The sequence below is a fragment of the Falco naumanni genome, chromosome 1 (assembly GCF_017639655.2).
Source record: "Falco naumanni isolate bFalNau1 chromosome 1, bFalNau1.pat, whole genome shotgun sequence".
NCBI lineage: Eukaryota > Metazoa > Chordata > Aves > Falconiformes > Falconidae > Falco > Falco naumanni.
Genome location: NC_054054.1, coordinates 23143682 through 23161389, shown reverse-complemented (window position 1 = coordinate 23161389; position 17708 = coordinate 23143682). Strand labels below are relative to the sequence as shown.

The 17708-nt window shown below is 38.5% G+C and overlaps 1 protein-coding gene across 2 annotated transcripts in view; it reads left to right on the top strand.

The window, feature by feature from the left end:
* Positions 1–17708, top strand: part of ANK2 (ankyrin 2) — a 355697-nt gene that overhangs the window by 24836 nt on the left and 313153 nt on the right. For both annotated transcript variants that reach the window (XM_040584986.1, XM_040584977.1), the window contains exon 2: positions 7385–7443. In XM_040584986.1, coding sequence (XP_040440920.1) covers positions 7423–7443 — 21 coding nt within the window. In that variant the 5' untranslated portion in view covers positions 7385–7422. The remainder of the gene's footprint in view (positions 1–7384; positions 7444–17708) is intronic.

The window sequence follows — 17708 nt, the reverse complement described above, 5'->3', positions numbered from 1 at the left end:
TGTTAGAAATGGTAACTAGGGGTGGATTTTAACCACTATGAGTGGGTAAAGAGCTGAGCAGTACTAAGTTAAATCTCAGTGGCCATGTTTTTGGTTGGAAAATAGGAAGCTAAGGTTCCGACAGCACCGCTACTCCTATGCATCTGGTACCTATAGGAAAAGTCCCCCATGCAAGAAGTTCACCAAGGACTATCTATTCAGTATCAGGATGCTATATGTAAATTAAGATTACTCTGTCTTCTCGTAGGCTGTTGTTCTGGCTTGCAACTTGCTCTGTGTTAATGGTTCTTTAAAGTGAGTCAAATGCGCCTCACTGGAGTTAAAAGTAAGATGAACTGAGCAAGTACATTATTCTTGTAGTAGCTTCAAGTTTTGCTTGATGTGATCTTAGTGATTTGACAGGATTCGTACAACTTCCTGATGCATAATTGTTGGTGTTACTGTCATCGCGATAGTCCTGCAGTTTCTTTCTTGCTTCTTGCCTTTCCTGTTGACCCCTGCAGCTATCTAAAAATCTAAAATCAAAGCAGTAGTACAGATTTTGACTCTATGAACTGACAGTGCTGTGATGGAGCTTGGTCTAAATGTGTTAAAAGCACATCCCCATTCCAAGCTTGAGTTCATATGAAGCTACGCTATCCTTCAGAAGTCAGTACACCAGAATTGTTCTTGTTGGTTGGGGGCAAATGCCTCTTTCTCCACAGAATAATTGTTTTTACCTTAATTTTGTTTTCTCCCAAAGCTTGCATGTCTCAAAATGTCTCAAAATGTCTCAAAAGCTGAAAACTCCAAAGAGATACAGGAAGATGTGAGGCTTCAGTTTCTTGTTTGATACGCACTTTTTGGTGCCTTTCCTGCACAGAAAGGACAAGAGTGAAACCAACCCAGCTGGAGGGCACAGGGCAGTGATGTCTGAGTGTAGTGAATGCATGTGACATGAATTCCTGGGCCCTCTGCACTGTCCTCCACAGCCTCTCCCACACCCTGCCCATCCTGCCTATTCCTGCTGGCCTTCTCTCTCCCTGGCACCTGCTTTCTCTTCTCTTCATAGGAAGCCCGTGCTTGATAATTAGTTCTCTGTGCAGCTTTGGAGAGAAATATGTATAAAGGAATCCCACGTAGTAGTGCGCTAGTATGTTATCTCATGTAGTGATTGCTTGCACATCCTTAACTCCTGTTCCTCAGAACATTTCATTCTTGAGTTTTCTTGACTTTTTTTCTTAGGCCTCTCGTCCCCATAAAGCTTCTTCTGTGCTGTCTTCACTCTCTTGCTTGGATACCTCTGTCCTAAGTTTCCTTTTCCAGGCTTTCTTTTTGCCTAGGCCATGACACTGACATCTTTTAAAGCAGGAAAACACTACTAGGCTGGGTGTCTGCTTCTCCCTGTCATCTGTCCTCTCTGTCCTGGTGGCCAATATGTAGAAAGTCAGGGTTTTAACCTCAAAGACCCTGCTTATAGAAACATACCTAGAGAGATGCAGATATGCCAGGGGACATCAGTAGCTGGAGACTGTTTCTGAAATGATGTAGGAATCTTCACACAGCCTTGTTTTTTACATGGAAAATCTCCTGTGAATCTGAAATAAACCCCAAGCCCCTACCAAATCCCAAAACCCAGCCCTGTATCTGCTTCATCCCCTCTCTTTCAAGAACCTAGGCAGTCACAGAGCTTTTTTTTTCCAAGGTAAAACAATTTTTACCTCCTTTATATAGGAGAAGCACAATTATTCAGATAGATAATAGTGGGAAATACTTTCTGTTTACTTTCCTTCCACACAGGAATGCTGAGGGTGAGCGCTGTGGTTGTGCTAAGTGCGGTATGTTTAGTACCGGAGGAATATGAAATCTGATTAATAGAGCTTTTCTCATGCGCTTCCTCAGTGAGCTGCAGGTATCAGGATAAGCAAGTAAAGGTATCGAGGAACAAAAGTAAGGGAAGGCAGATAAATTGTTGCAGAAACTAACACTGAATTTCTTAAAAGATGAGTTAAAAATAAGATTTTTAAACACAACATATGTTACAGTGAAGGATAAAAGTGACTAGGTTGGAAGAATGTTTTTTTTAATCACATTCTAATTTAAAAAGCAAAACAAACCACAGTGTGTGCTTCTTGCATAAGGTACTCTAAGCAGATGCAAGAACCTGGTATGGAAATCAAAGAGCATGACTATTTGGTGGACATGGGATGAGCCAAAGCAGACAACATGGGGGTCACTGTATAACAGTAGTGCTTTACCAGTCACTGCTAACTCTTGGTACGAATACTTTGAAGGTAAGGCAGCTTTTTGTTTGTCTGATCTTGGTGGACACAGAGCCTGAGTGAAGGAGATTTGTCGGTGTTTCACAAAGCAGATGGCAGTACACAGATTTGGACTAAACTATTTTCATTTAAAGTCCTCTGCAGTAGTAGGAGAAATAGGACTTCAGCCTCATAGCTGTATTTATGTCTGTAATTGCTGGTTAATACAATTCCGGTCAGAGTGTTTGAAGGATCGTTTCTAATTGTTAGACAGACAAAAGACAGCATCATCCGGTAGCACAAATGCTATTTCACCAGAAGCTCAATGCTTAAGCTGTATACTGGTTTTCTCCCTGATTCATAGTAACTATTGCATCTTTATCCTCCGTTAAAATTGGAGGAAGGTGAGGCTTGGAGCCTCATGGATGAAAGTGGTATTATGACACCTGCTGCTAATGTGGTTGTTGTTTCTCTCTCTACAGTGGATATCATATTTCTCTTCAAAAAATAATATTAGAGAAGAAGAAAACCATGCTTATTGTGTATGGTAACGTTTCTGGCAGTCCGTCCTGTTGTTTGTAATATGCTGGTATAGTATTGAGAAAGAGGAAAGGAGGGAGTGTGAAAAAGACAATCAGCTCTTCGTACAAATGGTGCAGCCAGCCTTGCAGATTAGTCATTTTAACATTTTATCGGTACTGCTAGATTCACTTCAAATGCCTAAGGAAACAGTAATGTAGTTTTTAATGGCTCATCAATTACTCTGATTTCTTCAATGCTTTATGACACACTTTATGCGTCCTCTTTCCCCAACCCAATAAATATTTAACTATACAAAGTGGAGCAGCTTTACAGAAGAAGCTGAGATGCCTGTCCAGCGTAACTCAGAGCTTGGGGGTCAGGAAGGATTCTTGCATGGTGTGTTGGCATCATAAGCTCAAATGCTTGTTTTACCTGATTCAGAGCAGGATCTTAAACATAATCCACCCCCAACCTTGAGCCTACAGCATAATCTAAGTATGAAATCTATATTTGGCTAGTTTAGATACAGAATGCTACCCGTGACCAAATAAATCTCTTTTTTTCTGTTTTTTTTTTTTTTCTTCTTCTTGTTGGAAGGTGTAGGAGGGAGTGGTGGAAGGAATGAGGGTACTCTTCAAGACTTTTAAAGTGTTCTTGAAACAAATCTGTGGGGATCTGCTGCACACTTTGGCACTAGCAGAGTTACTGAGAGATAGTTCTTCTGTGGGATAATGCCCGCAACAGATTTTTAGAACTTTGTTGGTCGAGTATGTGCTTAACTGCTTTCTTGAACAGGAGGAGGTTCAAACCATGTCTATATCCCATTTAATCATGTGCTTAAGTGCACAGAACTGGCATACTTTAACAAGTTAAGCTCTTTGGCTATTGTTGTCAACTACAAGTAGTGACAATTGCAAACCCTGGTAATAGCAGAGATAGAAGAACCTAGGAGCAGCGAGCAACACCTGTCCTCAAGCAAGTGTGCCTTCCGCTTGACCTTGGCTTGGTGTTCCTTGAAGGAAGCAGCTGAGATGCCAAATGAAGTCTAACAGCTCACTTCCTATATCTGCACTAAACTGATTCCTGAATCAGTACAGTCTCAGATGACTTGGGTTGTGAAGGTGCAAAATGAAGGATGTTACATGAAAGAAAAGGTATGGGATTCATTATTTGCGTATGACTCGCCTCGTTTGGAGTCTGTCTGATGGTGGTTTCCTGCATAACTACTTTTCGCTGATAAAAGAGAAATGTACACCTCATCTGAGTGGAATGCTTGTGATCTGCAGCTAGAATGCACAAAAGACAGCTGAAGTATGTGCATTCTTGATGATTACTCTTAACGCACAACAAGGGATGCTTGTCTTGATTTCATCTCTTCTGGTATAAGCTCCAGGCAATTGAATCAGCGTAACACTTGCCAAATAGCAAAGGACAAAAATATTTTTTCCCACAGAAATAAGCTTTAGCTGTATTACTTGAAGTTCAATGTGTACTTTTTGTATGGGGCTTCCCATCTTTTTAAATTGCAAAGACAACGCTGCAAAAAAAGTCACTGAAGTCTTTATTATCACTTAAAATTGCCTGTGGAATGGATGTATGGGTATTAATTACAAACAACTGCAGGAAAACTAGCAGTGAGAGTGCCTGTGGTAAACAGGATTCACTTGTTTTCTTGCTAACCTTGAGAAGTATGCTTCCTCTTAAAAGGGGAAGGGGTAAAAAAAAAAATCAAACCTAAAAACTGTCATGCTTAAGCAGATAGTTCTAGTCAGATGGCAATAATAGCATTGAGTTGTCATTTTAAGAATAAAAATATGTAGTAGTACATTTTAAATCCAGCTAAGTATATCTTGTAGTTAAAGCACAATAGTGTTATACATTCTGAAATGGGCTTGTACCCTGGCAAAGTATGAATTGTAGCTGGCAGTTAATTTCTCTTAAAAAAGGTTAAACATGTACATGCATTTGGACTAGAGAACCAAAATTTTCTGCTTTAGAAGAGGATTATGATATGTATTCTGCCAGGGGGAAAAAAAGTGTTCATTCAGAGGCATCAGAGAGTAGGCTGACAGGAGGTGGGAGTAGCAGAACTTGTGCAGTAGATGTCTGAATTTGGCAGTGATCTAAAATTCAGTCTAAAATAAAGTTAGTTGAGTACAGACAGAATTAATGTTGAGCCTGTACACTCTGTTCAGTGTGAGCACATAATGTGAAAAAGTAAAATTTCCATCTGAAATTTTTCAGAAAGCTTGGGCAAGCATAATGCTGCAAAGTATGGTGTTATGATTCAAAGAAATTCAGATGAGTTTTTGATTGAATATGAAAGCTATTTAGTTGTTATGGGTTTCACCTATGTTTTTTATAATTTTCAAATTGTGGTATCAGTTAAGAAAAGATCTGAAAAGCCAACATATGGCAAAAGTGGTGGTATGGATGCCATATGAAATATTTTTCTTTTCAGAATCAGTGCTTGTAAGGATGTATTTTGAGTAGTTTAAGGCTCATCTGAGACAATTCTACTTTTTGTAGCGTTGTAAACTTTAAAAATTATTTTCGGTTTCAGTATATAAAAGAAGTAGCAATAAATGCAATGCAATCATAGAAGAGGGATAGATGATGTGTGGATGGGAGAAATGAGTTGCAATTCATTTGAGATTTGCAGATGTTGTGACACCTGTGGTGGTTTGCCCTGGCCCCTGCTATGGGGTATGGAGAAGAACAGGTGCCACCACCTAGATTTGAGCAAAGATACTTCTGCCCGCACAATTGTGATGGGCACCTGAGGCCAGTTCCAGGCTGTGCTGGTGTGTTTCCCATCTGGGTCCTCAGCCTCTGGGCAAGTGCTTCTGGGTGAGAAGGGGAGGATGGGAGCTCTAGGAGGTTCTGAACTCATGGCTACCTGGTCTAGAAAGAAAGGTTTTGTTGAAGACAGATGCAGTGTATAACGACATAGAAAACCATATTTCTGTGGAAGAGGACTGTGATCTTGTCACGCATACACTGCTTTCGCTGCTCTCACTGCTCCTGACCAGATGGTGTAGATTTGTTACCGGTTTTGGGAGCTTACATGTACTGTTGCTCCAATGTCTTCAAGATAAAACTTGAATTTAGAACTCTTTGCTGGGATTTCACCTAACAATTGATAAAACCCTTACAGCTCTTCCTCCCAGGAATATATGTTTATATGACTGTTTCAGGTTTTGATTTTCAGATGTGATTTTAGTCGTTTTCCCTTAAGCAAAAAGCCTGAAAGACATAAGCCTCATAAAGCAAGGCAGCAAACAAAACTTTAAAACAAAGAAATTCAAGCCTCTTTATACTAACACCAGCTTTATGAGTTTGTGAACCAACTCACCATTTTGACTTGTTGGAGGCAGGAGCCTGGTGGGATTCCTGCTTAGCAAATTATGTGTGCTGGACAATCTGTCTTTGTCATTGTTGTTATATATTGCTTGCTAGTGTTGCCAAGTACATTTTGCAAGCTCTCTGTTCTGTTACAGAAATTGTGCTTTAACTTGCAGTCATCTCTAAAAGTGCTTTAGGATGGTAATTAACGCTCTAAGTAACCAAAACTGTTTCTATACAGTGCAGGGAATTACAGGACTGCAAGATGGATCATTTGTTGTATCATTTGGACAGATATGAAGTACAGTTCTAATCCCTTGTGATATCCTCAATTTAATCCCTTAAGGATTACAAATTTTGGCTGTTTCTGGGTGTTTAGTTGGTTATTGTTAAGAATTTGAAGTTTGGATGTGAAAAGCCATGAATGCAACCGTTCCTTTCTAAAAAGCACAGTAAAAGCAAGAAAAGAGCATCAGCTCATGAAATGGTTTTGATGGCTTGAGAGGAAAGCCGGGGGGGTGGGGGGGTGGGGGTGGTGGTGCGGGAGGGGAGTAAACAGGATGAAATTATGCAGTAGTGAATTAATAAAGACGCAAGCATTGTTGACAGCAAGCTTTTATCTACTTTCTCGTTAGTAACTAGTTCCTCTGAAAGGCAGTGGTACCTGCTGTTACAGGGCATTGTTTAATCTCTAAAGCCATGAGAGACTAATGACAGAACTGAGAAGGAACTGAGTGGTTAAAATATGGATGGATCCTGTGGAGATTGGCAGGAAAGCTGTACCTGAGTTCATAGAACTATTCTCACTAAAGTCTTATGGCTTGCTGTCCTCTCTTCTGTCTGCTTAAATACCTTTTCTTGCCAGTAGCTGTTAGGAAGTTGCACAAATTTCTGTACTGAAGACCACGCTGGGGTACTTGTGTTGAATGTTTTATATTTCCATTACTGCAACTGCAATTATGACTTTTCCCAGAGTAAATACAGAAAATGTGGAAATCTAATTATTGAGGGCATCAAGTAGCTTTTATTTGAAAATCATTTACTGGGGAGGAAAAAAGCAATAATAAGAAAAAAATCCTTAAATTCAATTACTGAATGCTTAGCTGAAGCAAAGTGGAAACATGTCATCTAAACAAATAATATAACCAAAACACATTACCTTACTAGCCTTACCTAATTTATAAGTACTGAAAACTTACTGGAGTGGAGAGCAAGGTATGTATTCATGATAGATTTGAGAACACGGGAAATTAATGTGTTTTTCCTTTTCTTTTTAGGTAAGTAACTGAAGGGGACATGAAGAATTGACATTTAAATGGCCAGCATGTTGCAAAAGGTATTTCACTTTAGATTGAAGAGGAATGCATGAGTAATTCATTTGAGTAAATATTTAATGAATATTTTCCTCTAAAAAAATTGATTAAAGCTTTTGTTCACGGAATGATTGAAAGAAGTAAAAATCAGCAAGATTGTTGGTGTTCATGCTATCCTTGACATCAGCATCTAATGGGAAACTGGATACCATTCTCTTTGCTTTTTATCAATGTAACCCATGCCAGCTGACCAAATACCAACCTGTGTGAGTCTTTGTACCTCTCTGGTTCGCAGTGGTGCTATTGAGCATGCAGGTAAAGTGTTTGTGGTGCTTTGCTTGCAGGTCACAGGTTATTTCAAGTTAACACATGCTGCACCATGCAGTAGTGGAAAGCAGCTGTGGGCAGGGGCTGTTGAGCTCTGCTTGCTGTCCCTATACGGAGGTGTAATCCTCCTTCACTATCAAACAACATCTGGACTGGCAGGAGGTCCTCACAGTGTCATTGTAGGGAAAAGAACCTGTTTTTAGCTAATTGGCTAAAACTATTTTATTTACTATAAAAGTATAAGAAATATTAACATGATGAATAGAATATGTAAGTATCATGCTTGGAACCTTTATCTGCCTCAGAATTTTCCTGAGTCAGACGAGATATTGCTAATTTTGCTGTCGGTCACTAGAAAGTTCGTTTTAGATGCTGATCATAAACTTGATAGATGGTGTCACATCTGATTTCTAAGAGATGATGTCGTCATGTAACTTTGAGAAAGCTAAACCAGTATCTGATCTCTAAACAGCCACTTCCTTGCCAGCCAGATGGTTATGTAGGTATGCAAGGGCTTATCGTGCACTGGGAACCAGTATCTGTAAATATGCTGCTAAAAAAACTCTTGAGCTTTTGCTGGTGACACCCACACATAAGCTTCAAAGCACACCCTGCTGTATTTTCTTTACAATAGTTGTCCTACCAATTCTTTTTTTTTTATTTTTTAAATTACTGATGATCAATTATAATTTTATGGAATGTTTGTTGTCAAATGTGGTAGTCTGTGAAATCCATCGGGATAGTACGGGCTGATGGGAAAGCAATGGTTGCATGGAGTAATTCCAGTTAATATCTGTTAGGGATGGTAAATGCAGAATTATTTGGAAGAATCTTCAGAAAAGCTGGTTAAAAAAAAAAAGAATTCTGTCTTATAAAAATATCAGTGTTTCCTAATTATTCCCATTTGAATGAAAGCTATACTACTAAATATTTTTGACAGAAGAGTGGGAAGAGGAAGACAGGCCTTTGGATTAAGGAGTGTGTCTAGGATACAGAAGATAAACTCAATTTCTGATTTCACTAAGGCAGAACTGAGGTTTAACTCTGAATTTCCTATTTCTGAAAAGATTATGGAAACTACTGGGGTTTTGGTTGTTCTCCTTCCCTAGATTTTGAGTTAAAAACCCCAAAACTATATTGGATGCAAAAAATTAGTGTTGTCTGGCAAGATTTTCAGCTGAAAAATTCTGACTGGCTTTGCCTTTTGTAGACTTTCCATTATTGGCTGCATGTAACTTTATAATCTCTTTCTGCTCTTCTTCCTGATATTTCTTTCTCTCTGCTGGGATTTTACTGACACAGAAATGTCATGGAGAAACAAAGCCTCACCTGAAGCTGATTCAGTTAACTGGAGTTTGGGAATATTTAATCTTAAAAAAAAAAAAAAAAAAAATCTCTACAACTAAAACTTTGATTGCACTTTAAGTGTGAAGTATTTTGAAAGATGGGGTATAAATGTGTTGCAGCTAAGCAAGAAAATAAATCAACCCTTTCCTTTCCTGAAACTTACTGTAGTTTTACTAGTTCAGAGACCCTTCTGAGCAGAAGTGGCTAAATCAACATGTGAAAGGTGGTAATGGTAGAGCCCTGCTTATTATCAGTGAATAAATGCCTTTGTGGGAACTAAAATTTCTTTTAAGTCCCCAGAGAATGCCACAACATTGTTTTAGTCTTTTAAGAGGAATTGCTTGGCTAGCATTAAAACAAAATCCTGCTAATTGTGGCTGCTTTAGAATTATTTTTCAATTTGAGCAGCTAAACATTAAGGAAACCTCCAGTTATGAATCGGAAGCAAACTTTCAGTAACTTGGGAGCGATGGGTGGAGCCTGCAGGTCAGTGTAGTTGTTTCTTTCTGAAAGTGGTGATCTGATCACCCCAAATCATTCCCTTATTCTTGACATTTATCTTCTCCAGTGTAGGGATGCTGATGTAAGGCCTGAGTGCATGAGTGTTTAAAACTGGTTTCAGGCTGTGAAAGAGCTAGAGTTTCCTCTTCAGAGTTGATCCTTTTGGTAGGCTGAAATGCATCCCACTTAAGGCAGTGGTTCCCCTTTAGTCCGTGACGGGAGCTTAGGATTCATAGTATAGCAGACACACAACTGCATGAAAAATACAGTGGAGCACAACTTCTGCATTACTGGGATTTTTCTTAAGCAGTTACTTGGAACTAATAAGATCTATGTAAAAAACAGCATTAATTACTTGCTCGCTGGTTTTATGTATCAAACAAAAATATTGGATCTGATGCAATGCTTACAGGAGCACCTCATGTATTTGGTAAGCATAAAATTAATACAAGTTTGTCCCATATAGATTTATGTCTCATGAGTTACATTAGGATACGTGTGGGGAAACGGGTATCATATAAAAAGATGAAATTAGAGTGATTTGTTTCACGCAATTTAGTTTATTACATTTGACATGTTAGGTCTCTGAAACATAACTAGAAGGTTCCTCTTGGAAACATGTCAACTCCTGTCTGTCTTAATGATCATCTGCATGTGTTATTACTCCTTCATTTTAACTATGTGCATTATGTCAGAAGCCAGCAGAGACTCTGCTGCTGAGGAATACAGAATTCCTTTATTTTTTATGGGAATAATAATCCAATTTTGTATTATGTCTTTGAAAGTTTTCAGAGGTCATCTCAGTAAACCAGGCATTGTTCTGTGAGCTGCATCATCACCATCCCAAGCAATCTCCCATATGGGTTCTTGAAGTATAGATGCACTCCTGCTCCACCCCATTTTTGTCTGTTATGTTATATTTTTGTCAAGCCATATACATAAGTTTGAGCTCTCAGTAAAAGATTTTAAACATGATAGGGAGATAGTACAGTTCATTTAGGTTATTGCCAAACAACATGCTAAGATAAGGGATTCTCAAAAGTAGGTCAAAATCCTCTAAGATTTCAGAGTGTCAGTGTTCTGTGGTGATTTTGCCTTGCCTTTTTAAAAACACAAAGTTTCTAGTTTGTGTGATTGTAGAGGTACCAGTGGAAATAAGAACTGTTTTCATATGGATTTACCCAGTGCTCCACTGAGTGTTTGTACTGCCTGAAATGAGAGGTAGGTGTTCTTGTCTTCTTTCTCAGAACACTAAAGACTCAGCCATCAGACTCTCTGTGTGTATATAAATTTTATATCACAGAACAAAATGTGTTTATTTGTCATTGGCAGGTAACAAGGTGGCCAGTGTTGTGCTATGCAGCAGGGAAATGCTGCTCTGTCTTTTACCCTTCAAGCTTCTGATAAATGGCACTTAGTGGGCATGTGGTACGTGCTCTGTCTGCCCAGCTTTCCATGGAGCCAGGCAGCAGAACAGACATCACCCTTTCTTTCCTTTTTTGTCTCTGGCTTGGCTGTTAACAGCCACATTTTTTTTTCTCATTGGTGATCTTGAATGAAGCAGTTGCTACAGCACCTGATAAAATAACGAGAGATGTAGTAATTTTATTTTTAAACTGAGTCAACTGGTGGGCTGGTCAACATCCAGCTTCACAAGAGAGTCTGCCTGGAATCTCTTAATGACCATCCTGACGATTTTTCAACATTAGAAAACCAAAAACCTGTATGAATAGTAGCTGAATGGCAAAATTTGCCAGATCTCCTAACTGGGAGATGTTTATTGTGTCTTACTATTTAGATATGATAAAAGAATCTCTTTGCAACAGACTCAAAACAGTTATTCTTTCCAAGTGATGTGGTTTTGTATGTGATATATGTACAGATAGAAACAGTTACACTGCATTTCTGTTATTCAGGGGCCTATGAAGCTGTTTTTTGAACTTCTCTGAGGAAATAAAACTTATTTCTAGTACCATATGTTTAGAAAATGCAGGAATCAATAGATCTCCACTTCTTCATTAGTAAGCTTACACAGGAGTATTGGTATGCAAAGGGGCTACTGTGAGACAAAGAAAAAATATAGAGTTCTGATGAACTCTAAAAGTGGTCAACAGGACAGCAGATCTCACTGGGGTGGCTTTCTGTCTGCTCTACAGGCAAATACTGAGCTCAAGATGCTGAGGAGAACCTGTGGAGTCTACCCTCTGACTTCAAAGTGAAGTAAAGGCAATGTATCGCTTTGAAAACTGGTTTCTAGTTAGGGGCACGAGGGGCAAGCATTTATTCTGGTGAGCAGGAAAAATAAGAGTGGAAAAACCCCCTGTATGTATTTCCAAACTGGCTTATATTTTTTTTATACAAATCTGTTGAAGAGTGCTGCAATATAATTATTTGCATTTGCAAATAATGTTTATAAAGCCAAGCAGTGACACTGAAGAACAGGTGAATTCCTGGACAGGATTTACCTTAATTAGTTTTAACTTTTTTTTCCAGATCCACAGCTAGGCAGTAAGAGTTTTCCTGCAGAATGACTTTACAAGATAAATATAAAAGACAACATTTTTTTGCTGTCTTTACATTAAAACTGTTGCCCCTGCCCTGTTTCTTTTTTTTCTTTTTAGGCTGCTTTTATGAATGTATGTATTCCTTTATGAACTAATGCACTATACATATGTTAGTGTGCGACTTCTACATGCTAAGCTTATTCAGCCACTATGATTTTTATTCCACATTAATACCATAATCTCTTCATCCACTGGAAAATATGGTATTAAAAATCTGAGGCAGACAGATCTAGTGGGGAAGGAAAAATCATCCGTGCAGTTTGATGTCGCAATATATGGGTACAGATTTGCTGGGTCAGCAGTAGTGCAAAGTTCCTGTCAGTGGAATTTATCTGCTGAAAGATCTGTCCTGGGTTCCTAAAGAGACAAGGTACACCTGTTTGCTGTGTCTTTTTGTTTTTTGAAACATCCGGCAAATTCTGTAGCTTAGCAGTATACTGTTTGCATTTGTGCCAGTAAGCTCTTAAAGAGTGATTTGGTGATTGCAGGACTCGCTGGAGCTTTGAGATATTTGGGAATTTACTTTTTTTTAATGCTAAGAATATTAAAGAATATGAGGTTACTACAGCAGTAGCCAGTCAGTATTGATCACTGTAAGCAATGTAGTATCATTTTTTTGGGAAAACTCCATCTCCATGCTTGTTAGATTCAGTTTCTGTGGAACAAAGACTATAATTCTACATGCTAAATTCAGCTAACGTCAATGGAGAGGAGTCAAGTTTTGGAATGGAGCAAAGGGCAAATTTAATTTTGTTTTCTGATGTGTGTCTGCCTGACTTAAAAGAGCTGGGGAGGAGCTGCGTAATACCTAATCAGTTTAAAACTGACTCATTGGTTAGTCCTGATAACTGGACTTAGAAGCATTGGGAAAGATTTGGTTAACTGGAACAAATACAGAATTGGATCCTATGCTTTGTTTTGGAGAGCTGAGAATTGTCCATGTTCTACAGCCTGGTTTCATCTGGAGAATTGTGTTGATTAACTGTAGTCTGTAATGGGGTGCTTCATATTTTATTTGTCTTTGTTGGAAGGTTTGATTCATAAAGGCTCAGTAACAAACGCAACCCTACTTTTCCTCTTTACTTCAACAAATAGCAAATATCAATTGTTCTACACCACTCAGTTGCTTACTGGGACTGGTGTTGTATCAGATAATGGTGATCTGTAGTTGTCTGAGGAAAGGAAACTCACTTTTCCACAGTGTGAACAATTGATCATCTTACCAGGTATTTTTGAGCCTGAGATGACCTCTAATCCAAACTGATTCAGAGTACTGTGTCACACACTCTACTGGTGGTATTTTCCTTTAGATAACTTCATTGTCATTTTACTGAAAAAGGCTGTAAGCGGAGGACATGAATACATGTATTAAGATTTTTCCAGTGAGCAATGGACGTTTTAGAACTGTCGGAAGGGTCTTGCATCTGAACCTTACCTTTATTTTATAGTTTTTTTCCTCCTTAAAAAGTGGATGAGCACTTCAGGAGTTTTTTTTTCTTTGTTAGCATACATTAGAAGTTAAATTGCATCTTCTGATGTCTGTCTTAAATGCTTTTGTGCACAAACACAAAACATGATGGCAGGGGTGTTGGAATAGATGATTTTTGAAAGCTGCTTCCAGCCCAAACCATTCTATGATTCTCTGAAAAGTCATAGTTTTTGCTGTACTCCTTTCCAGCTGTGTTGCTGTAGCTTAGTATTTATTTTTGTATTGTGTTTAAAAATGGTAGAAAATGTGTATCTTTAAATTCTGTGTAGATATACAGTGACTTTAAGTTGTAACTATTATCTGCCTGTTTGAATTTTTGAAGGAACAGATACCTACATCTGAAAATAACAGCACAGCATTTCACGTTAAATGCTACTTTTGTTGGCAGCTTCAGGGGACATGAAAGTTTAAATGGGCATAATGAATAAATTACCCTTTGACTTCAGAGTTCCTTCAAAACAAGAATGAAATGGTATATGGTGAGTTTGTACTGCTTTTTGCCACCTTGTATTTCTTTGGAGGTATGCAAGAGGCTCATTTTCATCATGATTAATCCATTGTGATCAGGCCTGTGTTGCAGAATGCAAGTAAAAGCTTTTTTTTTTTTTTTTTGTCGCAACCAAAATGAGCACGGAGAAGTCATGGTTATATTTTTTTTATCTTCTTGGGATGTGTGACTACAAAACAGGAAAATTTCCAGAGTCTTTACAAAGACCTAAAAATATTTCACTCTTGCTATTGATTTTTACATGGAATGCTTTCAGATGCTGGGGCAATTAGCGGCTAAGCTAAATACAACCAAAGAGGGACTGCTCTATCAGAAATTGAAGCTAATGGGCTGTAAAGGCACATGGGATAATTCAAGTGTCCAGCACTAGGTTTGAACCTAGACTGCCACCAGAAGGAGTGGGGAAGCTCGATACATTGGCCCAAGGCTGACTGATGCACTGTGAATGAGTATTAGCTGTTTTAAGACGTTGTGTAGCCATGCTTGAAAATAGAGCTTTCAGTTTAGTAGCTGGGAAGAAAATGGATGCGGAAAGCATCTCTTGCTTGAAGCAGTTACTGTTTAACCAGCAGATTGTACATGGCGTTTCTGTGGCTTATTCTCTTCTGATTTGTTTTCTTCTTTTTTCCTTGGGCATAAAAATAGAAGGAAGGAGCAACTTCAAATAGCTAAGATCTCCCAAAGCAGCTTTGCTTTATTTAAAAAAGAGCCCAAACTATAAATACTAAGGAGGTGTCTGATGAGGTCCTAAACCTTTCCACGGCTCGTTTTCCAGACATAAAGTAAAACCTGCCATGTGAAGCATTGACTGCAAAGAACAACAGGTTGGCTGCCAGTTTTTGGGTTTTTTAAATCTGTCTTAGCCTTTCTGCCAAAATCTTATTTATTGTCTTTTAGTACAAGCATGGCAGTGAAAAGGACCTTATGTTTTTCCAGTGAAAGAATGGGCAGTTCTTATCAGCCAAATTTTTTACATTCTGTTTATAAACATATGCTGAGAAAACACTTCATACTAATGCAGTTTTTGCAGTTTCCTTATTGTGCCAGAAGAGATGAAAACATAGGTCTGGCCACTTCACAGAGCTACTTTTTAAAGATACTCTCCTTGTTTCAATGTTTCAGATAATTATTGGTTGCATTACCCCCCCTCCCTTCAAGTTGCAAATCCTTTCATGTATGCCAGTGTATGTCAGGGCATGTTGCTATTTTTTAAAAATGTTTGTAAATGGGCAGTTTTGGATGAGGCTTTGTGTTAAGAGGTAAGTAAGAATGGGAAACTGTAAATTTTCTCCAAATAGCCTGACAAATTAATCAGATACCAGTAGGTCTTTGGCATTCTGAATTTCCTTAATGTTCAAACAACAGCAGAGAGCTACCTTGACAACCGGTTCTGCAATTGTACCATAATGCTTATCTAGCAGCATGACAAATTGATGTACCTGTAGCACTGAACAGGTAAGCTCAGAAAATCAAGAAAAGATAACACCTGGTGTCTTTTGGAAGTTGCAATGCAACTATTTTGTGCTGTTCTTGTCTCCAATTGGTCCCCTCTCTGGTTAGACAAAACCTTCTAGGAGGCAATGCCACCTCATCTACCCAGTATATTAACTGTTGGCTGGGAGTAAAAGCTGGAACTTGGGTAGTAACATTCTTAAATGAAACATAAATGGAGAGTATTGTTGCCTCTGCTTTTCTCCCTCCGTCTTCCTGCGCTATTTCAGGCACAGCTAGAGACTGAGGATGGGTTCAAGTTATACAACTTTGTCAGGGTTTCAAACATCACCAAAGATTTGGGGGTGTCGAAAGGCATCCTTTTAAGCTTGTACCTACCTTTTAAGTGTATTTGTACACTGCAGAAAATTCACTCTTCAGTTTTGAAGTGCCGCTTGAAAATGCACATCTAATCTTCTGTAGATCTGAGTGCTTCATGCATGTTCTCTTCTCTCCAAAGATTGTTTCATTGGCTGAATTCAGACAAAATCAATTAGAAGTGGGGTTTGTCTTGGATATAAGTGCTGATGGTAGAAGGCTTCCATTGATACATTTAAGGGTGAACTGTGTCAGTCTTATTACTCTTTTTGCTGTGATGGATAGGCTAGGTATTTTCCTTCAGAAAGTATTAGTGGCATGTAGTTAACAATAAAACATTGGCTTCTCTAGACTAATTTTAAATGGCATGAAATAAAAACTAAAAAAAAACACCAAAAAACAAACCTCCAATCTTTTAATCTTTTTAACACTGAACAAGCTGAGGTAAGAAAATATTGCCCCAATGTATATTCTTGGTTAGGAATGCAAAGTTTTTAATCAGCTGTTATATAAGCAATCTGTTTACTCCCTCACAAAATCTATTCTCCATATTTTTTGGGGTATAGAGGAAAGAGGGAAAGGGCTAACATGGTGTATATTTTAGTGAATGCAAACCTACCCCACAGTTTTTTTTTACCGTAATGCCTATGGTTCAGAGCCTCGCATCACTGCAGAGGTGGGAATGCAAAGGTGGAGGAAGTAGTTTTTATTTCCTTTGTGTACTCGGAGCCTTTTAGCTAAAGAAGCTGATGAAAGCTGGCTGCCTCATTGTCTGCTCTTGTTTTGCTCAGACTGTAATGTCACAGCAATTTGTCTCATTAATTTGTAGCCATGAGAACAAATTATGATCTGCTGTAACAGTAATTATATTAGCTATAAAGGTCATAAAAATGATAGAGGAAGCTGTGTATTCTAAATATCAAAGCTGTGCAATTAGTATTTTTCCCAAATATTTTTAATTAAAAAGGTGTGTGTATATGTTATATATGTGTGTGTGTATATATATATGCATGTGAGTGGGTATAGAATGTGGAAGTGTACGTTAAATAGAACAAAGACCATATTCATGGTTTGAGATTAGCAAACCTTAATGAATTTCTATGAATTCTCACAGGGGAGTCACCTGATGCAGTTGAGTTAAAGCACTGGGATAAAATCCTGCACAGTAGTAGGTAATAGACACTTTCTGCTACATTTTAATTCTTTTCTTTAGCACTTAAACATCCATTTTTTCAGGTGGGGGACTGGGTACTTTCTGAAGACTCTGTTAAGCTTTGTTTGGAAGAGATTTTCAAGTAAGTGCAAATAGTGGAATTAAAGCAAAACAACTAAGCCATGCCTTTTGAGCAATGCAAAACTTAGGTCAGTGGTTGTAAAGTTGCTGAGAACCTACAGCTGCGCCTTCTGATCGCTTGCAGATGAATGTGAGATAATGTGCAGTAGAAGTTGCTGGGGTCCACATTTAGTAACCGCTCAAGGAAAGCAGTCAATGATTTTTGGACCAGCCCATTAGACTTCGAAAACTTTAAATGGAGTAGGAGCTGGAAAACCTGGATTTTGCCTTGTGTTAAGAATTGGACTGAAACAAAAAGTCCGATGTAGGATCCTTTATAAATAATGTTCAACACTGGACAGCTATCCTAAAATGTTTCAGAAACAGAGTAACAGAAACTGGCCGAGGAACGTTAGCACCATCCAGGAGAGCACAGGTGGTGGTTTTGGAGGAGAAGGAAGGAATGATCC